This window comes from Nylanderia fulva, unplaced genomic scaffold (assembly GCF_048542155.1).
Source record: "Nylanderia fulva isolate GAGA-0341 unplaced genomic scaffold, ASM4854215v1 Scaffold10, whole genome shotgun sequence".
Classification (NCBI taxonomy): domain Eukaryota; kingdom Metazoa; phylum Arthropoda; class Insecta; order Hymenoptera; family Formicidae; genus Nylanderia; species Nylanderia fulva.
In genome coordinates, this window is record NW_028189193.1 from 4,435,140 (window position 1) to 4,457,725 (window position 22,586).

Here is a 22,586-nt window from a genome sequence, read left to right on the forward strand (position 1 = left end):
TTTAGATCACTTTTTCCTTCCGGACTTGTTATTTGTACATATATAATTTTTGAGTATAGCAAAAATGACCAAGAAAATATTCTCGTGACATATTTTAATAATGTACATAAATTCAATATCTCAAATGAGGTATAAATTAATGAGGTATAAACTAATCTTTTAAATTGAATAAATGAAAAGTGAAGATGTATATCAAAGCAATTTAATTTGTTTTACAATATTTGAGAGAATAAATAAGTAAAATATATGTATTATGATATATATTCAATAAGACATAATTACATTACTGTGTTATATTTATTTTTTGCAAAATATATTATCATACCAAATAAAAAGGTTATCTATATATAAAAAATCTTCATATATTATACAAAGATAAATTGAAATAAAAAAAATTATAATACTTTTGTAATTGTGTAGAAGAAAATTTCGTTTTATGTAATTTATTTGTTATAAAATTACTGTATATGTATATATTTTTCTTTTTATAACTTGAGAAAAATGCTTTCTAAGAAATTGAAAGTAAATTTATTTTCAAAAAATAATACACAAATTATTTTTTTCTTATATATAAAATTTATATTTTTAAAAAAAGTGGGCATACGGACACAATTAATGTATGTCAGAAGGTTTTTACTGTTTATTCTTATATATAAGTTTATGCATGACTTTTATATTAATTAATTTTTATTGATTACATAATATCATCATATCAATAATCAGAAGTTATATTCATTTGTATTATAATCACCAATACGGCTGCAACTGCTGTGTAGAACTGAAAAGTATGTTCTTCTTTTACATGACAGAAATGAGTTTTTTTTACCAATCGATAAATACACAAAATTTTTTTATTAAACTTTGTCGTAATAATTTTTATTTTCATAAATATTAAGACATACCTTACGTATGAAATCGTAACCGAAATAGAAAAGTCCCATACCATAAAATTTTACTTCCTTTTGTTTTATTTGTAATATAAATTGTAGAATCTGAATTTTTAGATAAATATATAATTCGATATATTATAAGATATAAACATTATATGTATACTAGATGCTATATGATATTATGGGCGGCCATAATTTACCTGTTCCCGAAAGTCTTTATCCGAATTATCATTGGACAAGTTATAAAGAATCGCTACTGTCTCGTTTGCCTGAAATTATATGCATACAAAATTATAGTTTATAAACTGAAAATTAAAATATGTAAAATAAAATAATTTTATGGAAATTGCTGATGTCAATGTCAATGTTATTAGCTAATGATTTTTATTATTGTATTTTTTAAATATATTATTGTTATTTCTAATTAAATTTTAATGATTAATAATTACTTTACTCTGTTATACCTTATCGTAAATAATTTGACAGATATGATTCAATGCAAAAACTTTTGCAGTACATACAACGGCCCAGATATAAATAATTATTTTAGAGAAAACATTTTCGAATGTATCCTTATTATTGTCTATATATGTCGCATAAATTCCGCAACACAATTCAACAAAAAGCATAAAATAAGATGTCATTTGCAATGTCATTTGTATACTGAATACTTTGTTTAGCTCGCGTGATATAAAGCATAATTCCAGGTGAATGTGCCTGCAATCAAATAATAATTGTCACAATTAAATTACACTACAGTATGTGTTTAAACTTGGATAAAGATATTTTCAATATAAAAACAATTAATTTTTTAATTACAAGATATCAAATTATAATTAAAATGTTTAATTAAAATATAAAATTATAATGTGTACTTTGCAATTTTTACATTCTTATTACATTATAATCCACATGTATTGTCTACATTTTTTTGGATCTTCTGTATTTTGCGGAATACCTAAAATTAATTTATTTTTCCTTCTAGTACACATTGCATTATCTCTAAACAGATTATGAATGTGTTCGTTGATTTGATGATATCTGGTGCTTATATACCTGAATTTAATGAAAAATTAAAATTAAAGGATTCGTTATCTACAATTTTTTACCAACATCGCTAATCATATACATATATGTATATACATATATCTTATTTTATATTATGTAAAAGAGAAATCTTAAAGAGTATTAAAATAATGCTAAATGAAATGAGAAGATTGAATAGATTTAAGCTTTCAAAAAATTTTTTAAAATATTTTTGTTATATACACATTATTTATAAAAAAACTTCACAAAGCTGCATATGGTATACCGACCTCAGAATAGCTGCCCAAATTAAACCATTGAGAGTATTTACGTGGAACATATGATTTGCTATAAATGGTATCCAAATATTACTGATGTTAAAATCCTGATAGTTCCATAAAATATCGCACAAATTCATAAAAAGAGTTATCAAAATCCATCCTATTGTCATTTTGATTGTCCATTTATACAGTAGTCTGTATTCCTTTGACGTTCCAAACATTTCCAATGTATCATCCACGACAGAAAGTTTATATAAACACGTTTTTAATTTCTTAAAATATAATTATAATTTAATCACTTTAAAGCGTAAAAATCAATATAAATGCAAGAAATGTATAATTATTTTTTCTGAATGTTTTGTCCGTGATGATAATACAATTATTAAAACGGATCTTCTAAAAACATTATTTAAACATAAACTCGATATTTGTTCTTTTGTTGAAAGATTGAAATTAATATTCTCAATACCAAGTACTCTAATATGATAAGATTTAAGCGTAATAATTTGGACAATAATTTTTACCTTATAACGAAACAGGCTGATGAACATTGACACAGTCGCACAAATAATTACTATTAGATTACTCCAGGACCATGTATAGGTTATTATTGTAGAGTAAATAATAATAGAGGCTACACGTAGAGGCTCCATGAGATTAAAAAATACAGACTAGTGAGGTATAACCTGGGTCGTCCAAGAGGATATTCGAAGAAGCTCAAGCCGCAGAATGATCCAACGATTAGTAATGGGGACAACGCTGCCTGAATCGTCTCCGTCATGATTTTCGAAAATCATAAATTTAAATTACATTCTATTATGTGAGGTACTTTGTGTTGATGTCAGCGAAAATTAAAAATGTGTTTTTACTTTTCTTCCGCACATCCTACAAGAAACTTTACAAGAATTATACTGCAAAATATGTTGAAATTTTTATTCGACCGCTGAATATCGATCGGTAAAATAAACAGATAAACAATCTAATAATAAGGAAGACCTTTTCCGCGCAAAATTATTATCTACATACCGTATATAATTTTTAAAACGTAAACGGTTATGAATAACAAATTTTTGTAATATTGTGTTACATGAAAATTGTAGGATTCTGTATAACTTATACAAAAAATAATTTTAAAATAAAATGGTTTAAATTGTGGGAATTGACAATTTATATAATTAAAATTTTATTATTAATACGTTCGTTATAATCAATTCGTTATTATTAAAGGAAACTGTCAGTTATATTTAAAAAATATGAGTTATTTATTTATTTCTTTGCAAACTTATTTGTTAAGATTATAGCAGACTTTATTTGTTTATTTGATTATTAAATGAAAAATTAATTTTAGATAATTATTACACATGTATATGTCGCTAATATCGAACATGTTAATAAAAATATTAAACATATGTATGTATATAAAAATTTAATGTTTAATGCTCAAATATGTTTCTTTTAAAAAAAATTGATACATAATCGTGTATAAAAATATTTACATGATTAATTTTTCGAGAAAATAAAATGTTTACATGATAAAATTGTAATTCTACATTACTACTTAATCAATATTTTACAAGCTTTTTTGAGCGACATTTAATTGAAATAATTAAATAAACATTAGATGCATCTTGATTGTTGCATTATTTTATAGTAGTTAATGTCAATTTTTGTATATGTTGACATTTTTTCTCGGTATTCATATCTTGCGTTAGCATCACAATAATACATAATTAATATACTTGTACTATATATACCAATAATACAGGAGAGATTATCGAGAAGTTTACTTATTCAAAAGTTTTTTAAGAATAATAAAAATGTATAATCATAAAAATTTTATATATTATATAAGGATAAATTCCAATAAAACAATAATAATGTATTTGTTCATTGTAATAGTGTAATAGAAAATTTAATCTCTCATATAAATTCTTTGTCATATATAAAGTTATTATATATTTATATCTCCTTTTATAATTTGAGAAAAGTATTTCTTAAGAAATAAGAAGTAAACTTATTTTTAAAAAATAATAAATAAATTTTTATTTTTTATATACAAAACGTATATTTTCTAAAAAAAAGTGGGCATACGGACACAATCAATGTATGTCAGAAGGTTTTCACTATTTATTTATATATATATATATATATATATATATATATATATATATGTTTGTATGACTTTTATATTAATTAATTTTCATCGATTACATCATCAAATGATATTATGTACTTATTAAAATCTATATTCATTTGTATTATAATCACCAACACGGTTGCAGCTGTCGTGTAGAACTGAAAAGTATGTTCTTCTTTAACACAATAGAAGCGAATTTTGCCCTAATCGCATAAATTGAAAATAAGATCTAAGATATGCATTGTAATGATGAAAAATATATATTGTTTTTTATGAAACATATAAAATTAAAAATATATTTTTAAAATATATTTTATTTAAATATTTTTATTATTTAAAATATATACACGCAGTTTTGTTTTTTATTAAACTTTGTTGTATATTAATTTTTATTTTGATAATTATTAAGACATACCTTACGTATGAGATCGTAACCGAAATAGAAAAGTCCCATACCATAAAATTTTATTTCTCTTCGTTTTATTTGTAGTATAAATTGTAGAATCTGAATTTTTAGATAAATATAATTCGATATATTACATGAAATTTAAATATTACATGCATACTAGATGCTATATGATATTATGCGATAATAATTTACCTGCTCTCGAAAATCTTTATCCGAATGATCGTTGGACAGTTTATAAAGAATTGCCACTGTCTCGTTCGCCTGAAATTATACGCACACAAAATTGTAGTTTATAAACTAAAAATTAAAAAAAATAAGAAATATAATTTTATGAAAATTGCTAATGTCAATGAGAAATGTTATTAGCTAATAATATTTATTAATATCAACTTTTTTATATTTATTATTGTTATTGCTAATTAAATTTTAATGATTAATTACATTAGTCTGTTATACCTTATCGCAAATAATTTGACAGACATGATTTAATGCAAGAAGTTTTACAGTACATACAATGACCCAGACATAAGTATCCATGTTTAAAACTTGTTGAAATGTATTCTCATCATTGTCTGGATTCTCTAGATATATCCCGTAAATTTTGCAACACAATTCAATAAAAAACGTGAAATAAGATGCCATTTCCAATGTCATTTGTATACTGAATACTTTATTTATCTCGCGTGATATAAAACATAATTCTAGGTGAATGTGCCTGCAATCAAATCATAATTGTCATAATTAAATTAAACTGCAGAATGTCTTTAAATTTGGTTTTAAATATTTTCAATATAAAAACATAATTGATTTTTTAATTATAATATATCAAATTTTAATTAAATCATTTAATTAAAATATAAAGTTATAATGTATACTTTGCAAATACATTGCAATTACATTATAATCCACATGTATTGTCTACATTTTATTGGTTCTTTTGTACTTCGCGGAATACATAAAATTAATTTATTTCGTCTTCTAGTACACATTGCGTTATCTTTAAATAGATCACGAATGTGCTTGTTGATTTGATGAAATCTGGTGCTTATATACCTGAATTTAATAAAAAATTAAAGATAAAGGATTCGTTCCCTACATTTTTTTACTAACATTGCTAAACATATATATTATATGTACAGAGTGTTTCCGATACATACAAATCATATTGTCGGGTTGCCTATCTGCTTACCGACAGGGGCATGCTTTATGAGAAAAAGAAATCGACTTTATTACTTTGTATATACAGTGAACACTTGTGAAATTGGACCATATAGATAAAATATATATTTAATAATATAGATAAAATAGCATATAAGTAAAATTTAATAATCCAATTGTATTAAATTTTACTAAAATATTTTTCTAATTTATCTTTAATATAATTTTTATCTATAAATATAATAAGTCATATAATAAATTTATAAAAAATATAAAAGTTATATAATAAATTTTTAGTTAATATAATAAGTCTTATAATAAATTTATTATATGATTTATTATATTCAGAGATAAAATCTATTATATGACTTATATTTACTAAAAATTTATTATATGACTTATGAATATTATATTTTATTGATAGATAAAAATTATATTACAGATAAATTAAAAAATATTTTATAGTAAAATTTTAGTAAAATTTAATTATTAAATTTTATTTATGTTATTTTATTTATATTAACAAATATATATTTTATTCATATTATCCAATTTCACAAGTGTTCACTGTATATATAGAATGATAAAGTCGATTTTTTTTCTCATAAAGCATGCCACTGTTGTAGCAGATAGGCAACCCGATACAAAGAAGTGTATGGATTGAAAACACTCTGTAAATGTATATCTTATTTCAGATTATATAACAGAAAAATAGTAAAGTATTAAAATAAAGCTACAAGATATGAGAAGATTCAATTGATTAAGACTTTCTAAAATTTTTTAAATATTTTTGTTATACATATATACATTATTTATAAATAATTATTACAAAGCTATATATACCAACCTCAGAATAGCTGCCCAAATTAAACCATTGAGAGAATTTACATGGAGCATATGGTTTGGTATAAATGATAAATAAATATCACTGATGCTAAATTTCTGATAGTTCCATAAAATATCGCACGAATTTATAAAAAGAGTTATCAAAATCCATCCTATTGTCATTCTAATTGTCCATTTATACAGTAGTCGGTATTCTTTTAATGTTCCAAGCATTTCCAATGTATCATCCACGACAGAAAGTTTATATAAACACGATTTTAATTTCTTAAAGAATAATCATAATTTGATCAAATTACAGTTAAAAATTAATATTTAAACAATATATAATTTCTTTTCTAAATATTTTATCAAAATTGAAACTGATCGATTAAAAACAAACATAAAGTCGATATTTGTTTTTTTGTTTAAAGATTAAAATTAGTATTCTCAATACAAAGTATTCTCATGTGATAAAATTTAAGCGTAATAATTTGAACAATAATATAATTCATAATTTTTACCTTATAACGACACAAGCTGATGAACATTGACACAATCTCACAAAATATTATTACTATATCAGTCCAGGCCACCACTAGTTCATTAGTGTAGACTAAATAATAGAAGATGTACACGTAGAAGCTCCATGTGATTAAAAAATACAGACTAGTGAGGTACGGCCTGGGTCGTCCAAGAGGATATTCGAAAAAGCTCAAGCTACAGAATGATCCAACGATCAATAATGGGGACAGTGCTGCCTGAATCGTCTCCGTCATGATTTTCAAAAATCATAAATTTAAATTACATTTTATTATGCGAGATACTTTTTGTTGATTTCATCGAAAATTAAAGAAATATATTCATTTTCTTTTCATACATCCTGCAGGAAACTTTACAAGAATTATACTGCAAATTAATGTTGAAATTTTTATTCGACCGATGAATATCGACCGGTAAAATAAAAAGGTGAATAATGTAATAAGAGAGACTTTTTTTGCGCAGAATTATTATCTGCATATCGTATATAATTTATAAAGCATGTACGGTCATGAATAACAAATTCTTGTAATATTGTGTCACTTGAAAATTGAGTGATTATGCATTACTTATACAAAAAATAACCTTGAGATAAAATTATTAAAATTCTGGCGATTGACAATTTCTATAACTAAAATTTTATTATTAGTACGTTTATTATTATGATGAAAGGAAAGTGTTAGTTATATTAAAACATAGTTATTTTTTCATTTTTTTACAAATTTATCTGTTAAATTTTGAGCAGATTTTATTTGTTTTATGAATTATAAAATAAAAAATTAATTTTAGATAATTATTGCTGTTACATATGTATATGACGCTAATATTTAACGTATTAAATATAAATATAAAATGTATGTATATATAATTTCATGTTAATGCTCAGAAATATGGATGTATCTTTTTAATAAAATTTTAAGTCCACGTTACAAACATAAAAAATTTTGAACATAATATTTTCACTTTTTTTAAACACTTATCAGGAATCCTTAAGTGTATTATATTGCAGGAAACATTGAAATATCTATTGGAGGAGCCAATAACAAACAACAGAAGAAACAGATAATTTAGTTTAGATCACTTTTTCCTTCCGGACTTGTTATTTGTACATATATAATTTTTGAGTATAGCAGAAATGATCAAGCAATTATTTTTGTGACATATTTTTATAATGTACATAAATTCAATATCTCAAATGAGGTATAAATTAGTTTTTTAAATTGAATAAATGAAAAGTGAAGATGTATATTAAAGCAATTTAATTTGTTTTGCAATATTTGAGAAAATAAGTATGTAATATATATGTATTATGTTACATGACATATTTCATATTATAATTACATGTTCTGTATTATATTTATATTTTGCAAAATATATTATTATACCAAGTAAAAAAGTTATCTATATATGATAAAATTTTTATATATTATATAAAGATAAATTAGAATAAAAAAATAATAATGCTTTTGTTCATTGCAATTTTGTAACAGAAAATTTCGTTCTATATAATTTCTTTGTTATAAAGTGTTACAATATATGTATTGTATTTCTTTTATTATAATTTGAGAAAAATGCTTCTCAAGAAATAAAAAGTAAAATTATTTTCAAAAAATAATAAATACTTCTTTATTTTATTTCTTATATATAAAATTTTTATTTTCTTGAAAAAGTGCATATATTGTACATAGATACAATAAATACATGTCAGAAAGCTTTTACCGCGTTTATTTTTATATATATGTTTGCACGAGTTTTATATTAATTAATTTTTATCGACATAATCATCATATTAATATGTAACCAGAAGTTATATGCATTTGTATTATAATCACCAATACGGCTGCGGCTGTCGTGTAAAACTGAAAAATATGTTTTTTACATAAAAGAAATGAGTTTTTTTTCCTATAATCGCATAAAATGGAAAGAAAATTTACGATTATAAAGAGTATATAATGTGTTTTTATGAAACCTAAAGATTAAAATATATTTTTTAACTTTTTAAAATATATTTTTTTATTTAAATATTTTTGCCATGTAAGAAGGTAAAAACACATAATTTTGTTTTTTATTAAACTGTCGTGTATCATTTTTATAAGTATTAAGACGTACCTTACGTACGAAATCGTAACCGAAATAGAAAAGTCCCATACCATAAAATTTTACTTCCCTCCGTTTTATTTGTAATATAAATTGTAGAATCTGAATTTTTGGATAAATAATTCGGTATATTATATGACATATATAAACATTATGCATACTAGATTCTATATTATATTATGCGGCAATAATTTACCTGCTCCCGAAAGTCTTTATCCGAATTGTCGTTGGACAATTTATAAAGAATCGCTACTGTCTCGTTTGCCTGAAATAATAATATGCATATAAAATTATAGCTCATAAACTTAAAATTAAAAAGAAATAAGATAAATTAATTTTATGAAAATTATTAATGTCAATGTCATTATGTTATTAATTAATGATTCATTACTGTCAAATTTTTTAAATCTATTATTTTTGCTATTTAAATTTTAATAGTTAACAATTACTTTATTCTGTTATACCTTATCGCAAATAATTTGACAGATATGGTTTAATACAAGAAGTTTCGCACTATATACAATGATCCAGATATAAGTTAATATTGTATAAAAAAAATTTTGAATTGTATTTTCATTATTGATTATACACAATGTGTAAATCTCGCAACACAATTCAACGAAAAACGTAAAATAAGATGCCATTTGCAATGTCATTTGTATGCTAAATACTTTGTTTAGTTCGCGTGATATAAAGCATAATTCCAGGTGAATGTGCCTGCAACCAAATCATATTTCAATATAAAAATATTTTCAGTATATAAACATAATTGATTCTTCAATTATAATATATCAAATTTTAATTAAAATGTTGAATTAACATATAAAGTTATAATGTGTACTTTGCAAATACATTGCAATTACATTATAATCCACATTTGTTGTCTCCATTTTTTTGGTTCTTCTGTATTTTGCGGAATACATAAAATTAATGTATTTTGTCTTCTTGTACACATTGCGTTATCTATAAATAGCTCATTAATGTGCTCGTTGATTTGGTGAAATCTGGTGCTTATATACCTGAATTTAATGAAAAATTAAAATTAATAGATTCGTTATCCACAATTTTCTATTATATGTGTATACACACATATATTTTATTTCCGATTATATAAAAGAGAAATCTTGAAATATTAAAATAAAGATATGAAAAGATTGAGTAGATGTAGGCTTCCAAAAATTTTTTTATTATTTTTGTTATATACACATAATTTTAAGCAAAACTTTACAAATCTGTATATACCAACCTTAGAATAGCTGTCCAAATTAAACTATTGAGAGCATTTACGTGGATCATATGATTTGCTATAAATGGTTTCCAAATATGACTGATGTTAAAATCCGGATAATTCCATAAAATATCGCTCGAATTCAAAAAAAGGAATAATAAAAACCATCCTATTATTATTTTAAGTGTCCATTTATACAGTTGTTGGTATTCCTTTAATATTCCAAGCGTTTCCAATGTATCATCCACGACAGAAAGTTTACATAAACACGTTTTTAATTTCTTAAAAAATAATTATAATTTGATCATAGTAGAGCGTAAAAGTCCGTATAAATGCAAACAATATATAATTTATTTTTTAAATATTTTATCAACTATTGTAAAACTGACCTATTAAAAACTTGATTTAAACTCGATATTTATTTTTCATTTAAAGATTGAAATATTTGTTTAAAGATTGAAGTATTCTTAATATATTGTATTTTAATGTCATAAGATTTATGCGTAATAATTTGAACAATATTATCATTCAGTATTTTTACCTTATAATGAAACAAGTTGATGAACATTGACACAGTCGCACAAAAGATTATTACTATATTACTCCAGGCCGCGTATAGGTTATCATTGTAGATTAAATAATGATAGAGGCACACGTAGAAGCTCCATGTGATTAAAAAATACAAACAAGTGAGGTACGGCCTGTGTCGTCCAAGAGGATATTCGAAAAAGCTCAAGCTGCAGAATGATCCAATGATCAATAATGGGGACATCGCTGCCTGAATCGTCTTCGTCATGATTTTCGAAAATCCTGAATTTTAATTACATTTTATTATGTGAGGTGCTTTCTGTTGATGTCAGCGAAAATTTAGAAAATGTTCTTACTTCTTTTCCGCACATCCTACAGGAAACTTTACAAGAATTCTACTGCATAAAAGTGTTGATATTATTATTCGTTGAATATCGATCGATAAAATAAATAGACGAATAATCTAATAAGAGTGGCCTTTTCCTTGCAAAATTATTCTACATGCAGTACATAATATATAAGACGTGAACGATCAGGAATACATTCTTGTAATATTGTGCCATATGAAAATGAAATTCAAGCGAGCATTGCGATATAATTCTAAAGGAAGATTTATCTATTATCCATTTTAGAAGAAATTAGCATAAAGAAATAAATTAGACTATTAATGAATAATAAAATACTTTATAATTTTTGAATTTGATGGTTTTATAGGATAGACGTCTAAATTCATAATAAAGCACATAACGAACGAAAGGATCTGTTGAATAATCGTCACGGTTATCTGCTGCATGATTAATACTGATGTAACACTGCCTGTATGTTCAAGTTCATTTATTGGATATATCGCAGTTTGCAACGTGATAATAGATTTTTGCGATATACACACACACATACATATTTTTTATAGCACTTACTTATATTAAAATGATCGATTCATTTTGAATGATGGAAATTATATTTTTTTAAGTCATTTTGAGAAATAGAACAAGGCGTATCAAAAATAGATATTTATTTTTAGAACTAATGGGACGGGATGAATATTTGTCAAATATTATTGTAAAATTAATGTAGAATATATAATAATTGTAATATAAATTATTAATACAATTTTTAAATTTATTTATCACAAAATATTAATAATCCATAGCACATAAAACTTTCGCTTATTGTCATTTTAAGATATAAAAAGTATTTTATTAATGTAATTATATTTTACAATTGTTTCAAATCATATTTAATTTTTCCAAATCATATTTACTTTTATTATTTTCAAATAGTTTATTAAATAGTATAAATAAATATTATTTCAATATTATTGTACACGATGTTTGTGTTTAATAAAAGGTATAATAAAAGTACATCGGTTGTAGAGAAAACAAAATATGCTAAAAGAATTATAATATTTCATCTGTATATACTTTATAAAATTGAATGAGTCTTGATATAATTACATGAAAAATAATCTTAATATGCGAAAACAGTCTGACAATAACCTTAATTTGTTGCGAAAACAAACTAAACTGAATAAGCTAATTTTATGGTGTTCTTAAGAGCACAGTTTTACATAATTAAGCAAGAGATATTTTCATTTGCATCATAATAATCACATACATGAAAACTGTTGTACAAAGCTGAAAAAACGTATTTTAATTAAGTTCTGCTGCAGTAAAAATAACAATTTATTAAAATGAATAATACATAAATTAGAATTTAAAGAAAACAAAAAAAAACTTGTGATAAAAAGATATTAATAGAAGAATATGGATAAAAACAACATGAGATTAGTTTTCAAAATTATAATGTATGTTTTAATAATATGTTTTAATACATAGTATAAAAATTAATTAGTGGAAGAAAATCTGTATAAAGGTAAACCTTTCGAAAGAAGTCATTGCCAAAGTAGAAGAGACCCATTCCAGTAAATTTTAACGGATGTTGTTTCGTTTGTAATATGAACTCATGTATCTGCAGATAAATAATTGTCTAGTTTTATGAACTTTTATTTTATTTATCTAATTAATAAAATAAATTTTGTATGCTGTTAAAACATTGCTTACCTCCTCATAAACGTCAGCATATTGAATAATATTTGTCAGTTGATGAAATAATTTATCAATATCTTTAGCCTAAAATTTCGGATTTATTATTGGAACATTTACATCTGATTATTAATTTAATATCTATTTTATCGAAATTTGCGTAGTTTTACCTTAACCCTGACACATTCGCAAATATAATTTATTATCCAAATCTTTATTATATATGACAACGTCCAGCAGCCTATACCAAACCAGTTATAAAATGGAAATTCGTATCCAAAGTGCATTATTAATAAATTTACACCATAACACATGATTGTTATGCTTGTAATATCAGTCGTCATTTCAAAAGTCATTTGCGTTCCGAATATTAAGTTCAACTCGCGAGCAATGCGACATATTTCTAAATGAAGATGCCTGCCAAAAAACTTTATTATATAAAACTTAAATCATAAAATTTTTGTTTATTATAAAAACTTATAAATGTTAATTTTTCGTATGTATTACTATTATTTTTATTTTATTTAGAATTTATATTTTATTATAAACTTAACACACTAAATCGATAATTGTATATGAAAATATAGCGTTTGTTCCGATTTACATTAAGATCCACAGTATATGCTTGTAATCATTAGCGTAGATGACATATCGTTGAAGGGCGACCACAGACTTTCTTCGTGTACATTTCGGCACATGCTTTACCAATAGACAACGCATATGCTCGTTTACTTTGTCAAATCTAGTACCAATATACCTATAAAATATAATGTTTCATTAATCTGAAATTATATGACAGAATTTTCGATATACATATTTACATGAAAAATCTCTTAATAATCATAATCTAATTTCATAAGTTTTCTAAAAAGATTATGTATATTATCTAAATTTTTATGTTAAAAATGCTGGAGAAATACCATTTTTTAATGATAAATATATTTCATATATTTGAAAGAAACTTTTTAACATGAGGAAAAAGGAAACAATTTATGTAGATCATTAATAATAAGTATCAATAATAATAATATACATGCATTAGCTTATACACGCATGATTAGACATGTAGATTGCACATAAATACATATAAATACTAACCATAAGAAAAAGGTAAATAATAAGATCTCCATAATATTAATATGAAAACAATGATTTGATATATAAGGTAGAATAAATGCCCACACAATTTGTTTTTTTTCGAACAGACCTAGCGTTTGGTAAAAATTTAAAAGAATATTGTTCACAATGCATCCAATTAGTATTCGTTTCAAATATATGTGCATCTTTTGATATTCTTTTGGAGTACCTAACCATTCTAAAGTATCATCTACAGCAGCAAGCCTTTTCACGCATATTCTAAGTTTCTAAAACAATTTGAACTATTTAAGCGATATTTCAAAATGTATCCATAGATATATATGTATATCATGTTTTTATCATGCAAAACATAATTATATACAAATCTTTAAATCATTATATACGAATATTTAAAAAAAAATATAGCTTTGGAAGAAGTTTTCAATGAATTACTCTAGCAAAGATTTGAAAACCATCCAGTATAATTAATATTGATATAAATTAATATATGTGTAATTTAATAAATTTTACGTAATAAATATGTATATTAATATTGTGTTTCTGTACCTCTTGATAATAAAAATTCATAATTGCGGATAGAATTGTAGTACATGTATTAGGTAAGAAATAGACCAATTCAACCTTGCCTGGATGTAATTCCTTCCATGTAAAAACAGTCACTGTGTAATAATTGAGAGAAGCATAGGATATCCAAATAATCAGAGAATATAAGATACTTAAGCATGTAATCCATGAAATCTTTGATGTTGGTTCTATCACTGGACAGAAATTCAATCCCAAAATAAAGCAGGTAACAAAAAAAGGACGCAAGACTTGTTGGATAGTGGTTACCATGACCATCGAATACTGCAAACTAACATTGACTCTGTCTATTTATATTCATTTGTTAGACGCAGTTCGGTTATAATGAATTGTAACAATAATGGCTTTTTGTAATTGCAATATAGTATAAGTTCTTTATAATACTTGCGGGTATTAAAACCATCGATTCATGTTTATAAATTGAGGAATTTTCTTTAAATTTTACATGTTGAAAGACATTGAAATAATGTTCTTAATTTATGTTTTGCGTATTTTTTGTACAAAGCAAATATTGATAGTCAATATCGATTGTCAAAATTACTCTATATAACGTAATTTTTGTTTATTTCATTATAATATGATGGGTGCAAAAGAGAGAGAGAGATCAGCGAATATTTAATTGTTTAATTGTGCTTTAATAGTATATACGTGATGTTTAATAATATAAAATAACTAGAAATAAAAAAATGAGAAATTAATATTGTGAAAAATATATTTTATTACTTAAAAAATATTAAAATTTGTTTTTCACTTTTATTTCTTAATACGTAGTATTATATATATAAATTATTATATTGTATTATTATAAAATATCTAGAATAATATGCAATTAAAAAATATAAAAAATTATATAAATTTCAGTTGCTGATATACACATGTACATACGTATAATATCGCATACAGGGTGTTTCCGATACATACGCATCATTATGTCGGGTTGCCTATCTGCTTACCGAAAGGGGCATGCTTTATGAGAAAGGAAGTCGACTTTATTGTTTTATATATACAGTGAACACTTGTGAAATTGGGTAGTATAGATAAAATATTATTTAATAATATAGATAAAATAACATAGATGAAATTTATTAATCAAATTTTACTAAAATTTTCCTAAAAAATATTTTCTAATTTATCGTTAATATAATTTTTATCTTTAAATATAATAAGTAATATAATAAATTTATATATTAAATATAATTAGTTATCATAAATTTATTAGATGACTTATATTTATAGATTAATTGTATTACATGACTTATTATATTTGCTGAAAATTTATTACATGACTTCAAAAATTTTTAGAACTAATGGGACGGGATGAATATTTGTCAAATATTATTGTAAAATTAATGTAGAATATAAAATAATTGTAATATAAATTAATAATACAATTTTTAAATTTATTTATCACAAAATATTAATAATCCATAGCACATAAAACTTTCGCTTATTGTCATTTTAAGATATAAAAAGTATTTTATTAATGTAATTATATTTTATAATTGTTTCAAATTATATTTAATTTTTACTTTAAATATTTTCACACACACACACACAAATAGTGTATTAAATATTATAAATAAATATTACTTAAATATTATTATACACGATGTTTGTGTTTAATAATAGGTATGATAAAATTACATCGGTTGTAGAGAAAATAAAATAAATTATGCTAAAAGAATTGTAATATTTCATCTTTATAACTTATACTTTATAAAAATGAATGCATCTTGATATTATTACATGAAAAATAACCTTAATATATATTTTGCGAAACAAATAGAACTTAATAAGCTAATTTTATCGTGTTCTTAAAAGCACATTTTTACATACTTAAACAATAGATATTTTCATTTGTATCATAATAATTACATACATTAAAACTGTTGTACAAAGCTGAAAAAATGTATTTTAATTAAGTTCTGCTTCAGTAAAAATAACAATTTATTAAAATGTATAATATACAAATTAGAATTTAAAGATAATTCAAGAAAGCTTGTGATAAAAAGATATTAACAGAAGAATATTGATAAAAACAACATGAGATCAGTTTTCAAAATTATAATGTATGCTTTAATAACATGTTTTAATACACAGTATAAAAATTAATTATAGTGGAAGAAAATCTGTATAAGGGTGAACCTTTCGAAAGAAGTCATTGCCAAAGTAGAAGAGACCCATTCCAGTAAATTTTAACGGATGTTGTTTCGTTTGCAATATGAACTCATAAATCTGCAGATAAATAACTGTCTAGTTTTATGAACTTTTATTTTATTTATCTAATTAATAAAATAAATTTTGTATGCTGTTAAAACATTGCTTACCTCCTCATAAACGTCAGCATATTGAATGATATTTGTCAGTTGATGAAATAATTTATCAATATCTTTAGCCTAAAATTTCGGATTTATTATTGGAACATTTACATCTGATTATTAATTTAATATCTATTTTATCGAAATTTGCGTAGTTTTACCTTAACCCTGACACATTCGCAAATATAATTTATTATCCAAATTTTGATTATATATAGCAACATCCAGCAGCTTATACCAAACCATTGATAAAATAATATTCCGTCTCGATAGTACGTTATCATCATATTTACACCATAACACATGAGTGTTATGCTTGTAATATCAGCTGTCATTTCGAAAGTCATTTGTGTTCCGAATATTAAGTTCAACTCGCGAGCAATACGACATATTTCTAAATGAAGATGCCTGCCAAAAAACTTTATTATATAAAACTTAAATCATAAAAGTTTTGTTTATTATAAAAACTTATAAATGTTAATTTTTCGTATGTATTACTATTATTTTTATTTTATTTAGAATTTATATTTTATTATAAACTTAACACACTAGATCGATAATTGTATATAAAAATATAGCGTTTGTTCCGATTTACATTAAGATCCACAGTATATGCTTGTAATCATTAGCGTAGATGACATATCGTTGAAGGGCGACCACAGACTTTCTTCGTGTACATTTCGGCACATGCTTTACCAATAGACAACGCATATGCTCGTTTACTTTGTCAAATCTAGTACCAATATACCTATAAAATATAATGTTTCATTAATCTGAAACTATATGACAGAATTTTCGATATACATATTTACATGAAAAATCTCTTAATAATCATAATCTAATTTCATAAGCTTTCTAAAAAGATTATGTATATTATCTAAATTTTTATGTTAAAAATGCTGGAGAAATACCATTTTTTAATGATAAATATATTTCATATATTTGAAAGAAACTTTTTAACATGAGGAAAAAGGAAACAATTTATGTAGATCATTAATAATAATTATTATTAGTGATACTGCACACGTAAATACATATAAATACTAACCATAAGAAAAAGGTAAATAATAAGATCTCCAAAAGATTAATATGAAAACAATGATTTGATATATAAGGTTGAAATAATGCCCACACAATTTGTCTTTTTTTGAACAGACGTAGCGTGTCGTAAAAATTTAAAATAATATTGGTCACAATGCATCCAATTAGTATTCGTTTCAAATATATTCGCACCTTTTGATATTCTTTTGGAGTACCTAACCATTCTAAAGTATCATCTACAGCAGCAAGCCTTTTCACGCATATTCTAAGTTTCTAAAACAATTTGAACTATTTAAGCGATATTTCAAAATGTATCCATAGATATATATGTATATCATGTTTTTATCATGCAAAACATAATTATATACAAATCTTTAAATCATTATATACGAATATTTAAAAAAAAATATAGCTTTGAAAGAAGTCTTCAATGAATTACTCTAGCAAAGGTTTGAAAACCATCCAGTATAATTAATATTGATATAAATTAATATATGTGTAATTTAATAAATTTTACGTAATAAATATGTATATTAATATTGTGTTTCTGTACCTCTTGATAATAAAAATTCATAATTGCGGATACAATTGTGGTACATATATTAGGCAAGAGAGAGACCAAATCAAGCTTGCATGGATGTAATTCCTCCCATGTAAAAACAGTCATTGTGTAATAATTGAGAGAAGCATAGGATATCCAAATAATCAGAGAATATAAGATACTTAAGCATGTAATCCATGAGATCCTTGATGTTGGTTTTTTTATAGGACAGAAATTCAATCCCAAAATAAAGCAGGTAACAAAAAAAGGACGCAAGACTTGTTGGATAGTGGTTACCATGACCATTGAATACTGCAAACTAACATTAGACGAATCGCGATTATATTGAATTGTAACGATAATGGATCTTTGTGATTGCAATATAAGTTCTCTACAATACTTGCGGGTAATCATCGATTTAATCTTATAAATTAAGGAATTAATTCATCTTTAAATTTTACATGATGCAAAACATTGAAAAAAATGTTCTTAATTAATTTTTTGCGTATTTTCTTGTACAAAGCAAATATTGATAGTCGATATCGATTATCAAAATTACTCTATATGTATAATGTCATTTTTGTTTATTTCATTATAATATGATGAGTGCAAAAGAAAATTAGCGAATATTTGATTGTTTAATTGTGCTTTCATAATATATACGTGATATTTAATAATATAAAGTAAATAGAAATAAAAAAAATAAGAAATTAATATTGCGAAGAATATATTTTAGTACTTAAGAAATATTAGAATTTGCTTTTTACTTATTTCTTAATTATAATATATTATTATAAAATATCTAGAATATCTAGAATATGCAATTAAGAAATATGAAAAATTATATAAATTTTAGTTACTGATATACACGTATAATGGCGCATACAGGGTGTTTCCGATATATACACATTATTATGTCGGGTTGCCTATCTGCGTACCGACAGGGACATGCTTTATGAGAAAAAGAAGTTGACTTTATCGTTCTATATCTACAGTGAACACATGTGAAATTGGATAATATAAATAAAATATATATTTAATAATATAGATAAAATGACATAAGTAAAATTTAATAATGAAATTTTACTAAAATTTTACTAAAAAATATTTTTTAATTTATCTTTAATATAATTTTTATCTATAAATATAATAAGTCGTATAATAAATTTATATTAAATATAGTAACTCATATCATAAATTTATTATATGACTTATATTTATAGATTAATTGTACTACATGACTTATTATATTTACTAAAAATTTATTATATGACATATAAACATTATATTATATTTATATATAGAATTTATTATATGACTTATTATATTTATAGATAAAAATTATATTAATGACAAATTAAAAAATATTTTTTAGTAAAAGTTTAGTAAAATTTGATTATTAAATGTTACTTTATCCATATTATTAAATATAAATTTTATCTATATTATCCAATTTTACAAGTGTTCACTGTGTATGTATAGAGTAATAAAGTCGACTTCCTTTTCTCATAAAATATGCCCCTGTCGGTAAGCAGATAGGCAACCCGACATAATGTTGTGTATGTATCGGAAACACTCTGTATATACCGTCGTGAACATTGAGTATGATCAGTATGTCTTATTGATCATATTTTGTTAATATAGTTAATGGATAATTTATTTTATTATGTAATTTGTAAATATTATTTATATTTATTACGTACATACATTAAATTTTATTTAGAATGGCTGATCTTACTATCTGTGAAATTTGATTGTTAATTATATAAAGAGAGAATAAAACTATTGTGTGTGTTAAATGTTAAATAAGTGTGTGTTAAGTGTTAAATATTTTAGCTATCTCTACGACAGAAACCATTTTAATTCTTAGCGATTATATCGTTCGATTCTTATAATTCGCGCAATTAATCGAAATTGACTTGTCACTGTGTATACGTTTTAAAAAAAATTAAATTAGCACTAATTGGTTTTATCATATATTATTCTATCAATTTGATAAATGAAAGGTGTACTGGCTAAATGAAGTTTGTTGAAATATATACAATGTCAGTTCGCTTTAGAAACCGCGAAAGTAATGTAATTATGACAATTATCATCGAAAAAGCTTTACATCCTTTGCGTGTGACTTTTTCCGTTCTCGGGTTTGGTGTTTACTTTCCAGAGAAAGCCTATTTAAATATTTTTTATGATCTGTCAATTTGGATTATTTATGTTTGTCTTTATTATTACCTAGCAATCGAGCTTAAAGTAGAAAACAGGCTCTTTGGAACTCTTCCTACAACCAATACACTGATTTCTATTTTCTCAATCATTATATCTATTATCATGAGTATATATAATAATAAGGTATATATATTTGTTTTCAATGCTGAGATTAATTAATAATAATAGAATAATTAATAATAATAAAAATAATCGAAATGATATAATTATATATACTTTATATAACGTAAAAATTATAGCACTTTACAATAAAAATTTTTCATGTAGTCATTCTGTACAGTTGTTTTTCATTATAGAGCAATAAACACATCCTGAATTGTTTAATTATTGTTTTCCTTAATTATTATTTAGAGATTTCAAATATTTATAAAAAGACTTGCTGCTGTAGACAATACGTTGGAAAAACTAGGCACTCCAAAAATATATCGTAAACTACATATGTATGTGAAATATATATTAATCGGATGGCTGGTATTCATAAACATAATGAATATAAATGATATATATTGGTGGTCAACGGCGATAAAAAATCGTTACAGTTTGATTTCATTTATGTATCTCACGAATCATCATTTTTATGTCAATATGTTTACGGATTTATTTCTTGTGATACTTCTGTGGTTAGTATTATATCTACAAAAATGTGAAAATGCATCTTACATTTTTGATAATATAATTGACTAAAGCCTTAGTTAATTATAATATGCGTATATTATATGAAATAATTGATACTGATAGAATATAAAAATTTTTTAGAGACAAAGATTTAATATTTTATATAAAAAAATTTGAAGACGTCGAATATAATTAACATAATCAATTCATATAAAAACTTAAATAAACATCATACTAAATATCCAATTAATATTTAGTTAAATTTTTGTTTTACATATTTTGAGATTTTAAAAGTGTTTTTTTTTAACACAGGTATATTGGTACCAGATTTGATAAAGTAAACGAGCATGTGAGATGTTTATTGGTAAAAAAAGAAAATGAATTACGATGTACAAGGAGAAAAACTGTATTGACCATTCATAGAAATATGTATACTAATTATTACAAATATGTGCTGTGGACATCAATGTAAATCGACATACTAATTTGAACAAAGGATTTCTTTAATTTCTGAAAATTTAACAATAAAACTAATTTAAATTTAGTAAAATTAAAAATAGTATAATGAAGTTAAAAGTTGCTAGAAATTTATGTGACTACAATTTGATAGTCTTTTTCTATACATACGCATTTTTCTCTATGTTCTCTTAATAATAAATCTTATTTTTTAATAGGCATCTTCATTTAGAATTATGTCAATTATCTCGCGAATTTAACGAAATGTACGGAATACACATGACTGTAGAAATGATAAATTATATGCTATTTTTGATAAGATATGGCAAGTACTTTTATATAAACGCACATATAAAATTATACTTACACTTGTCGCCATTAAATTGGCTTTCCATTGTAATGTGGCTACTTTCATTTGGAACTAGGCTTTTTTGTTTAAATTACGCTTGCGAAAGTGTCAGTGCTAAGGTAAATTCTTATATAAATTTTATTAAAAATATATATTACTTATAAAAAAATATATGTACAATATATAGCCTATATTTTTGAATAAT

The 22,586-nt window shown here is 23.6% G+C and overlaps 4 protein-coding genes across 4 annotated transcripts; all 4 read right to left on the reverse strand.

The window, feature by feature from the left end:
• Window positions 1-712: 712 nt before the first annotated feature.
• LOC114932037 (uncharacterized) lies at window positions 713-2,469 on the reverse strand. The gene is made up of 6 exons (XM_029304211.2): window positions 2,207-2,469; window positions 1,791-1,946; window positions 1,355-1,607; window positions 1,091-1,159; window positions 903-992; window positions 713-778 (listed from the first exon to the last, which is right to left on the reverse strand). Exons 1-6 carry the CDS (start codon window positions 2,416-2,418, stop codon window positions 713-715), a joined length of 846 nt encoding a protein of 281 aa, XP_029160044.2. The 5' UTR covers window positions 2,419-2,469.
• Window positions 2,470-4,390: 1,921 nt separating this feature from the next.
• Window positions 4,391-7,502, reverse strand: LOC114932040 (uncharacterized). The gene is made up of 7 exons (XM_029304213.2): window positions 7,248-7,502; window positions 6,749-7,011; window positions 5,641-5,796; window positions 5,200-5,458; window positions 4,936-5,004; window positions 4,750-4,839; window positions 4,391-4,492 (listed from the first exon to the last, which is right to left on the reverse strand). The coding sequence occupies exons 1-7, from the start codon at window positions 7,500-7,502 to the stop codon at window positions 4,391-4,393; spliced, it is 1,194 nt and encodes a 397-aa protein (XP_029160046.2).
• A 1,523-nt stretch (window positions 7,503-9,025) lies between these two features.
• Window positions 9,026-11,384, reverse strand: LOC114932041 (uncharacterized). Its single transcript, XM_029304214.2, is given in 8 exon segments — window positions 9,026-9,053; window positions 9,055-9,122; window positions 9,373-9,462; window positions 9,557-9,625; window positions 9,825-10,077; window positions 10,224-10,379; window positions 10,607-10,869; window positions 11,130-11,384. Coding segments are annotated over 8 exon segments (1,182 nt in total).
• A 1,303-nt stretch (window positions 11,385-12,687) lies between these two features.
• LOC146725241 (uncharacterized) lies at window positions 12,688-14,504 on the reverse strand. The gene is made up of 6 exons (XM_085483697.1): window positions 14,341-14,504; window positions 13,763-13,915; window positions 13,329-13,575; window positions 13,177-13,245; window positions 12,995-13,084; window positions 12,688-12,750 (listed from the first exon to the last, which is right to left on the reverse strand). The coding sequence occupies exons 1-6, from the start codon at window positions 14,439-14,441 to the stop codon at window positions 12,688-12,690; spliced, it is 723 nt and encodes a 240-aa protein (XP_085339823.1). The 5' UTR covers window positions 14,442-14,504.
• Between the last annotated feature and the right edge of the window lie 8,082 nt (window positions 14,505-22,586).